Source organism: Copadichromis virginalis, linkage group LG15, assembly GCF_057382275.1.
Source record: "Copadichromis virginalis isolate Kocher_CV1m ecotype Utaka linkage group LG15, C_Virginalis_male_GT1.1, whole genome shotgun sequence".
Lineage (NCBI taxonomy): Eukaryota > Metazoa > Chordata > Actinopteri > Cichliformes > Cichlidae > Copadichromis > Copadichromis virginalis.
The window spans coordinates 13,809,548-13,820,091 of NC_140632.1; the positions used below are offsets into that span (position 1 = coordinate 13,809,548).

General features: G+C 40.8%; 1 protein-coding gene across 1 annotated transcript; it reads right to left on the reverse strand.

Annotated features, from left to right (window-relative positions):
* Positions 1 to 5,138: 5,138 nt before the first annotated feature.
* On the reverse strand, positions 5,139 to 7,644 carry LOC146692092 (voltage-gated potassium channel regulatory subunit KCNF1-like). The gene has a single exon (XM_085432042.1). It carries the CDS (start codon positions 7,401 to 7,403, stop codon positions 5,907 to 5,909), a length of 1,497 nt encoding a protein of 498 aa, XP_085288168.1. The 5' UTR covers positions 7,404 to 7,644; the 3' UTR covers positions 5,139 to 5,906.
* Between the last annotated feature and the right edge of the window lie 2,900 nt (positions 7,645 to 10,544).

Genomic DNA, 10,544 nt, shown 5'->3' on the forward strand with positions numbered 1-10,544 from the left:
ATGCAACTTTCCTGAGCCTACATTTTGAAGCAGCAGGGACCACCATAGATGTTTTCAGTGAGTTAAGGTCACAGCAAATTGCCTCCTGGAAATTCAGTGTATTACACTGTGATAGCCTGGAACCACCCACTCTATATTTCACATTAACGGGCACTCCAAAACACCCTCAGTTAACAACCCTGAAAAAAAGCAGGTCATAACTTGCTCACCCGATCTCAAGATACTGAGCTTACACTGAAACTAAGTTAAACTCTTGACATGTGTTCTTTTTTCCCAGCAGCTCTTCCCAGCTGAATGGTTGTGTGAAGATTGGTAGACAGACATGTGTGGGAACATGTATCATAGTTTATCTTTCCACTCTCTGAGCATGAATCTTCACTTTCACCGAAAGAAAAGATAAAATGGTAATCAGGTATCACTGCAATCTATGGGGATAGTTATTGCTAATTTCTTTTAAATGAAGGTATTTACATGCCCTATGTATTAGTGCACCCATAGTTATCACTCAGTATTCTCTTGCAGGTGTCTTCAAACAGATTCATAGCATTTGCAAAACCCTCATTCATATCTTTGCAGGAGCTTTGCATCAGACAGCATGTCTCTTAGTCCCTAAGACAAAAAGTAAAAAAACATCAATGAGAACTAGTCTACAGGTGAGTCATTTTTCTCATAATGCTTTTTCTTTTCTTTTTTTTTTTGTAGTTCTCTGTAATATACCACCAGCAAAGAGCGGAATTGTTTTCACTGTTTACCACTTTGCACTTTGAAAGGTTTTGGCACATTCAGCTGTGAGGCTACATTTTAAATGATGCAGTGACTGTGCACGGGTTATTTGGCATTCCAAACGAAGGTCTGTTATTCAGAATACTGTACATTTCTTAGCGTTGTTCTTATAAACCCACAGGAACAGATGTTTTGCAAAAGAACATTTTGCAAAAATAAAAGTGGAAAAAAGTGATAAAGGTGCACAAGAGGGAAGGAAAAAAAAGCTATGGAAATAATTTTAGCAGACAGGTTGAGTGGGATCAGTGCATCATCCCATTCTGCTATTTTGTTGAAGGTCAGATTTAATCTATGTAATTATTGTCATGCAATTTTATGCAGCTCTGCCTGAATTAAAGTGCTCCAGGGTACGCCTACGCAGTGTTTTAAACATTCCTGCTGAAAAAAGATGAAAAGGGCACACAATCTTGTGAAATATGTTTTTCCCTCTTTTTCTCAATCTAACATCAGGGAGATTACCTTTTCCCTTTCCTGCAGCTGAAAATATCTTTCAAGCAGCGATAGTGCTCGCAGGGGTGGGCTGTTAAGCCTTAGCACTCCCATTCTTATTCAAATGAAGGCATTTGACCATCTTCTGCAGGATATGAATCTATTCAAATGTATCCCATTTGTACGGTTTCAGGGCCGACATTATCTGCTTTTAGTGTGATCTTGGGTACTATTGCATCAGCAATATGCCTGAAAGTTTAAATGGCATTTGTTTTGTTTATCTTCGTCTATTTTTCTTTTCTCTTATTTTCAGACACACTCCAGGAGTGACGTTAGCTTGTCCTCTGAAGCATACATTTGATGATTTAAGTAAATTGCTTCACCCCAACACCAGTGCAAATGGCAGCCAACATCCAAAGAAGAGCTTTGAATGTCCTTTAAGAAACCTGAAAAACAGACTTTTGCACAGTACTATATGACCCTGACCCTCCTGGCTTTTCCAAACATGAGGTTTATCTCTGCAGTGGGTGCTTTAGCATCAGAGTTCCACAGCTTCGGCTTCGGATTAACCCGCCTGGAGACGGAGAAGTGTCAGAGACTCAGTGAATTCATTAAAAAAAACTTTCTCTTATAGCTACACTGTCTTTAAAATGTCATTTTTTGTTGCCACCATTCATTTTTAGTCATGTTTATTCGTTTTATTTACATTTTGTGTTTGCATTTTTTCTAGTAATTTTAACTTCACCTTAATTTTCTGTTGTTTTTTGGACAGTGCTGCCTTGTTTTCTGTTTTATTTTACCTTGTGGAAATCTACACAGGATACCCAGACGGTGAATAAAAGCTTTTCATATTAAAATCACATTTTACAACAACAGCAGAGCAAACAGCTGCTTTGGGACATGTAAAACATAATTTGCTTTAGTTTGTGTTTTATTTGTCTGCACCATTTGTATACAGGATACCTACAGAGACTTCCCTATTTTTAGATGGGGAACGTGTGCATGATCCTTGTTCTAAAGGTCAAAGGAGGGGAGAAATGGGAGAGGCATCAGTGTGTCCATGCTGTCATCAAAATTTTTTGGTGTAACCCAGTACTAGCGTGCCGGTATGCCACAAGTTAACAATCGGGAATCGGGAGTGAGTTTTAAGAAGCGCTTTGATTTCCTGAAACACATGCAGATATGGCAGGTGGCAGTCAAGCAGTTAATTTGTTAATTTGCTAAATGTTTATTTATAACAAGCAACATGTGATACTAGATATAATAAAATAGTCGGTGATATAAATATTGTATGATATCAAACAAACATAGCGTGCTGCATAGCCTCACTGTGTGCTGCCATAGATGATCCTTTCAAGTCTTTTTTAAGTATGTAGATAAACTGGTTGACCATTTTCCACCAAATGTTGAAAGTTTTTTAAACAAAATTGGTTTTCCGTCATACCATCATGTCTCACAAGTTTAAAGGATATAAATATATATTGATTCAATAGTAACAAGCATTATCTGGCTGGATTATAATTGGTACTATGTTGGACAATGGGATAATGAGTACAATGTTGTGCAAATGTTTATCTTTAAAACCCACTGAATGTAGTGGATGACCACCGTGTGGGTGTAACAATTGGCAACTGGCAATCAGATCACAGCAAGCCACTGCAGAGTAGATCACACATGACTGTGGGCATACGGGTGAACAACTATGTTCATGTGTGAGGGCAATTATGTGTGAGCACTTGTAGAACGGGTAGGCGTTATAGAGAGGGGTGGGGTGGGGTGGGGGGGGGGGTGTTTATATATGCCAAAGTCTGTGCTTATACATCTAAATTTGAACATGAGCGTGCGTGTGTGTTTGCGTGTGTGCCGTAATAACATTGTTCCATTACACAATGCATGCCTTTGACATTCCAGTCCCACCTGTCAGCGTGAACAAAGGCCTTTCTCGCAGGCTTTGACATGCGTGAGTCTGCTGCTGGACGGGAGAGATAGCGGCCCTGTGTAGGATGTGTGTGGGAGGACAGCCTGGAGAGTCCTTCCTGACCTTCTCCACGGGCTTCCTTTCAGGTTGACTCGAGCTAAGTGGAAAACACTAGTGAAGATGTAGCCATGCAGAAGGAGTGCCCCCTTTCTCTTCAAACTGACATTTTGTAAGATATATCAGGTGATTTAGTAATGCAGCAATCACAGCGCTTGAGATTAACATGTTGCTCTTTACTTTTAGCTTCCCAACTTTTAACTTAAACCAAGAGAAATTCTACATTGGAGATGAATGTGAAAACTGGGATTCTTTTATAATAACTACATTATGTGACTTATTTGTACTTAATATTTTAACCTTTTAAGTCGCTGACCGTGGCTCAAGAGTTGGGAGTTCGCCTTGTAATCGGAAGGTTGCCGGTTTGAGCCCCGGCTTGGACAGTCTCGGTCGTTGTATCCTTGGGCAAGACACTTCACCCGTTGCCTACTGGTGGTGGTCAGAGGGCCCGGTGGCGCCAGTGTCCGGCAGCCTCGCCTCTGTCAGTGCGCCCCAGGGTGGCTGTGGCTACAATGTAGTTTGCCATCACCAGTGTGTGAATGGGTGGATGACTGGATGTGTAAAGCGCTTTGGGGTCCTTTGGGACTAGTAAAGCGCTATACAAATACAGACCATTTACCATAATACATTTTTTGAGGCTGAAAAGTTAAGTTAAGGCTACAGGAACTATCCAGTGATTCCTAATTAGGGGTGCTCCTACAGTAGCTCCTAAAACTGTAGGCACAATTAATTATGTTGTTAATGTATAAATAGGCATGATTCATTAATTACTGAAGATGCACACAGTCACCTTATAATGCCTAAAACTAAGCTGTTCAAGTTTTATTTTTCCTGCCGTATGATTTACTATAAATCCCTATCAGGTGCAAACAGCTGCTATATATTGAAAAGGATTCTGCTGTGAATTTTAGTTTAGTTACCTTGGAAGGTCATAGACTGACATTCTTGCTCTTACCCATAGACATGGGATTATCTTTCACATCCACTATGCAGACTATGAGCTTTAGTCCTTCATACAGTCTTTTAGTATGGATTAATGATCGCTGTCTGTAAAAGCAGCACAAATTTTGTGTTATGACAATCCAGAGAGACACTAACACATAACCAGCTGAGTTCTCTGCAATCAGGGGTTACTCTATGTATCTAAAGTTGTTCAGGACAGATATAATCAAATATCAAGACAAAATGTATCATAAATTATTCAGATAATAACCCACCTCACAAGAAAATTGCAATAAAAAAAAGTTACCTTATAGAACTTTAGGGGCTTTCAACTGAGAGCAATGACTTAAAAGTTTAAAAGCCACATTAGACATGACATCTGAATGAAACGTGCCAGATTTTAATTATAGCTCCCCTACTGTGCCGCCTAATTTTTCTAAGGACTGGTTTATTTGTGCAGCAAATTTCATGTCACTCAGACTAATGGCGTAGGAGCTGACACCTTTCAAACCGTGAAAATGTAACCTTTACAAATAGCCCCCATTAGGGCAATTTAAGAGTTCACTCTGGAACATATGAGGCAGTGCGAAAATACACGGTGGTTTCAAGTTTCTTTAAAAATCCATTACCTGCTTTCCAGACAGTTCTATTATTTATTTATTTATTTATTCTTTTTATGTATTTTTCTTCATTGTATTTCCCCGAACGCTGAAAAACGAATGTATAGAGTTATACACGAGCGTTTTTGTTTTGCCTGTTGCTTCTTTCCCTCATCTACAACTCGCTGGTCAAGTTTATTCCTCGGAACCTCTGCAGAGATGGTGACGACTGCTGTAAAAATTTTAACCCATTTACAGGAACATGTCTTGCAGGCAAGGAAGCCTCTGAAGTTCCGATGTCGGCAACACGAGCTTAACGAGAAATTCAGTCCAATGACACAGACGCTGCATTAAAAATTCCTGCACAGTAGACGGGCTTTATGTTTGATGCATTACCTCACAATCATATAGTGTCAGTTACAAAAAAAATTACAATGATGCCATGACGATTACAGGCAGCAGCAAAAATAAACCCACCCCTAGCCTTATGTTGCTTTGTGTCCCCATCATACACCTTTGGTTGCAACACGTTGCAGTGATACAGTCACCTACCTCATTTGAATGTATGGCATGTGGTCTGTATCCAAACACCTTCAGCTTTTCTTCAGCTCTGTTTTGATGTCTATACACTCTCACAAATCAATCCTGGGGTCATTACATTTATCTGTGCTCTTGACTAAAGCTGCTTGTCTGCGTTACTAAAAGCATTTACTGTGATGTATATATTTCTGTACAGAGGACTACGCTACAATGCGGTCTACAGTATAAGTGTGAGGACTATGGGCGTGTTACATAAGATGTCTACATGGGGGAATCGGTGTATTGGCTGTTTGAACAGAACCCCTCAGCCTACAGCGAGTCACTGCGCAAAGGCACAGCTCATCAATTCAATATCTCACACATATGTCTGTTTAACAGGCGCAAATCCTCAATGCATTTAAAGGTCCCTGGAAAGCATTAAAGCCTTCTTCTGTCCACGAGACTATTTACATTCTGCAGTCACGGCGGTGTCATTAAACCAAATTTGTCAAGTTACGTTTGAATAATTCAAAACTGAATAATTAATTTCATGATGTTTCTTCTTTTGCTGACTTTTTAATGTAAGGGGGGTTTCCCTTTCATGAGATAAAATGTTCAGTGGCCTCGGCTGTGCTTTCAAAGCTTGTGTCCATGCTAGGGGTCTGGATGCCCGCCCCTCCCCTGGGATCCTTCAGTAAGGGAATGAACGTATCGCTGTGACCGGAACGCATGTCGTTGTCCCAGGCCCCTGCACCGCAAATATGTTTATGGGAGCCAGATGCAGCCTTGAGCTCGCCGCCGGTGCGCAGTGCCATCAGTTCAATCTCATGTTTGGCCGCAGTCTCCAGCACCTGTTGCTTGTTGTAGAACAAGACAAAATTGTTGATGATGGGATGTATAGGCAGGGCTATGGCGATGACCCCACAGAGAAAGCTGATAGCCGCGTTACACCGACCTAAAGTGGTCTTAGGGTAGACATCTCCATACCCCACTGTGGTCATGGTGATCACAGCCCACCAAAAAGACTGTGGGATGCTGGTGAACAAGGTGTCCGGGTGATTCTGCTCCATAGTGTAGCCCAAAGCCGAGAAAAGGAATACCCCCACGCCCATGTACATGAGGAGCAGTCCGAGCTCCTTCAGGCTGCTCTTTAGGGCAGATGTCAGAGTCTGGAGTCCCGAGGAATGGCGAGCCAGCTTGAAAATGCGCGCAATGCGCATTATGCGTAAAGCCTGCACTGCTTGCTGCACATTAGCCAGCTCCATCACTCCCGCGCCGAAGGAGGTCAGAATCAGCACCACATAAAAGGGCATGATCGCCATGAAGTCGATTATATTCATGAAGGACAGTACGAATTTTATTTTATTTGGGGAAGAGATCAGACGCAGGAGGTATTCAATAGTAAACCAGCCAATGCACACGGTCTCGATGACCTCCAGGACCGGATGCTCCGTGAGTTTACCCTCCGAGTCCTCCACCTGCAGGTCGGGGATGGTGCCGACGCACATCACCACGGAGGAGATGAGGATGAAGATGAAAGAAACTATAGCGATTATGTGGGCAGGCAGGGACGATTCTGGCTTTTCCATCAACCGCCAGAGGCATATCTGGAAGCGCTGCCAGCCCCCTGCAGACGGATCGCCTTCTCTGTCGACAAGGATAGTTCTCACTTTCTCGGCTATCTCTGCAAGTTCATCCTCTACCTCTTTCAGGTGGCTTTTGCAACATTCATCCAGAAAATCCGAGTCAATTTTCCAGAACTCCATCTCCTTCATGAAGCAAATTGGACATATGCCTCGTTTCATGTGTATCTCCCCATAATAATACAACTCAATTATGCACTTAAAAGCTTCGGGGTCTCTGTCAAAGTAAAATTCTCCCGTGTCCGGGTCGTAATCGTCACATATTAATGAGATTTCTTCAGAAGATTTGAGTGAACTGTCCACCAGCTCTGCCAGTCGAGTCTCCGGGAAGCGAGTCAACACGTCTCCATACAACACCTGTTTCACTCCGCCGATATTCACCACAATCTCAGTCTCTTCACTGGCCTCAGAACCGTTGCAGTCTGCATACCGCGTCCTCTGGAAGCCCCACATTATTCTGAAAAGTCCGCCAGAAAACAGCCAAACTCTTTGAGATTATAACTGAATCCGTTTTCTGACAAAGTTAACGCAAGTCACTAGAAGCTCTGGCGCTGTGCGTAACAACCGACAAACCTTCTAATTTCTGTTCTTTTAGGTTAGAAAAAAGTGTATGCTCAGACACTGAATGCAGCGTGAAGTCTCCTCACTTCCACTCAGCTGTGTTTGGCAGTGATCATTGCGCCTGTGCGCTCTGAGAAAGTTGGCATTGAAGTGCGCCTACAATCAAGCGTGCCATAACCAAAGCAAACCGAGATTTCCAGGCTTAAATTTCACAATAAAACACGTATAGCAGTATGAGACAGGTAAAAGTGGAGCAGGCTGTTTATTTAATGTATAATTTAAAGACACACTCTTTGTTCCCAAAATTGTACGCCAAGTTATGTTCATTATGGGATGCCAATAGTAGCACATGCAAAATTCAATGTATAATTTGTTCAATAATAAATTAGCGCATTATACTAAAAGTTATGGTTTGTTCTAATATTCACTCAGCTTGCTATAGCCCCACCCGACCTATTATCTTGGCATGTTATGCTTTTATTTTTTAAAGTTCGCTGGATGTCTTCCGCTCGCGCAGTGCAGCCAGGCGCAGATCATAAATCTCCAAGGCATGTGATGATTTGTGAAACGGTAGGGTCATAGTCGTACCCCTGGGTTGGGTTGGAGGAGAACAACAACTGGTTAAAGTGGCAGTTAATCAAATCATCCATTTTTCCATCAACAGCGGATGAAATCTTAACCCATCATCCATTTTGAATTCATTATCACGCAGCGCAACAGCTCAGCAAACAGCTAATTATCAAGTACTTAATATGAGGAGTAATCGAGGCTTTTTAAGGAAAAGCAACTGAAAAAAACGTAACTGGCTCCTATAACTGGCTGGAAATTACAATCAGTGGCAGCTTTACTGTAATGCGTTTTTCTTACACTTTTGGCCTATACACATTTTTAATATATTTTCCAGAATATTTATTTTCTGTGTGTTTATTTTATGTATTTCTTGTCTTTTTATAAGTTGAACACCGAGTTCACCTGATCAGACCTCCAGCTCACTGAAGTAACAGCTTGAATGGCTTTCAGCAGCCATTCTGCATGTCTTGTTCTTTGTCTCCACCTACAGACAATATCTTTGAACGACTGCATCTTAAGCTATCTTCGAAACACTTCCCATGTTTGCACTTATCAGTCATTCACACCTATGGTCAATCTAGAATGACCATGCGTAATTTGTGGACTGTGGGAGGAAGAAAAGCCACATAGGAACGAGGAGAACTCAATTTTGACCACATTTCCTCTAAATTCTAAAAAAAAAAAAAAAAAAAAATCAAAGAAAGAAAGAAAAAAGAAAAGATGACAAAATATATTGCATTTAAATTTTGACTGCTATAGTTAGGATGTAAATGTCATTTACGTGCAGTCATTACTTCATTTTTTAACTCATGGAAATTTATTGTGATATGAAATGTAGAAATTAAAAATCTTCACATAGGAGTTAAAACTCAGTCTTTAAGGCTGATTAATAGGTCTCAAACACAGACCAGCCACTTCATTAGGTGCATCTTGCAAGTGCCAGGTTGGACTCCTTTTATTCTTCATGGCATGGATTCAACAAGGTGCTGCAAATATTCCTCTGAGATGTTGGACCATATTGATATGATAGCATCGCACAGCTGCTCTAGTTTTATCAGCCGAGTTTCCATTGGATATCCAATTCCACCACATCCCAAACGCGCTCTTTTAAATTGAGATCTGGTGACTGTGGAGGCCATGTGAGTGCAGTGAACTCATTGTCCTGTTCAAGAAACCAGTTTTAGATTATCTGAGTTTTGTGACATGGTGTGTTATCCTGCTGATCAGAAGATGAATACATAGTAGTTTTAATGGACTGGACAGGGTTAACAACAATACTGAGGTATGATGTGATGTGTAAGAGGCTCACTTAGTAGTAAGGGGGTCAAACTGTAAAAAGTATGCACTCCACCTACAGCCTGAACCATTGACACAAAGCAGGATGGATCCATGCTCTCATGTTATTTATGCCAAATTCTGACTCTGCCATCTGAATGTTGCAGCAGAAATCGAAGCTCATCAGGCTCATTTTTCTAATCTTCTGTTGTCCAATTCTGGTGAGCCTGTGCAAACCATAGGCTCAGTTTCCTGTTCTTAGCTGGCAAGAATGGCACCTAGTGTAGCCTTCTGCTGCTATAATACATCTGCTTAATGGTTTAGTGTGAGTTTACAGAGTGGTTGTTTGAGTTACAGTTGCCTTCCTTTCAACTCAAAGTAGTCTGGTCATTCTCATCTGACCTTAACAAGGCATTTTGGCCTAGAGTACTGCTGTTCAGTGGATATTTTCTCCTTTTTGATCAATTCTAAAAATGGGAGGATTGCATTAGGAAGTGCATTTGGTGTAAAATCCATGCCAAATGAAAGCACGTGAATTCATTCCATGTGGGAACCTCTTAGGAAGTAAGGGAGCAGCCAAAGGTACTTTTTTTCATCCTAGAGATGATTGAGCAGGAAAATGCCAATAGACCAGCAATATTGAAATACTCAGACCAGCCTGTCTGGTACCAACAATCATGCCACATTCAAAGTTATTTAAATCACCTTTCTTACAATTTCTGATGCTCAGTTTGAAGGTTATCTCATGTACATGCCTAAATTCATTGAGTTGTTATCATGTAATTGAACGAGGTGTACTTAATGAAGTTGTCAGGGAGTGTATGGATCCGTTTTATGTCTCTTTACACTTTATGATGAGGAAAAGTTACAAAAAAAATGTAGTTTAGATTGTTGGCGTTTCACATTAATGCAAAGCATAATAATTACAATTCAATAAACAATGATAGTAATATAGTAACAAATAGATACCATTTATTTTTATTTTAGTATTATTTTATCTGTGTAACTGTCTAAAACTTATTGAGAAGTAAAGTTTATGTATTATTTACACTGAAAAGCATTACTTAGCTTTTAAGTTTGGCTTATCTTTGCATGCCTTTGCATAAGCAAAATCTGTACGATACTGTGTTTAATATGTACAGTCGCATTCCATCTGTTTGTAATGAGTCAGCCTTCTCACGGATCACA

Coding starts and splice junctions, on each gene's coding strand:
- LOC146692092 (XM_085432042.1), bottom strand. CDS start 7,403: ATGTGGGGCTTCCAGAGGACGCGGTATGCAGACTGCAACGGTTCTGAG.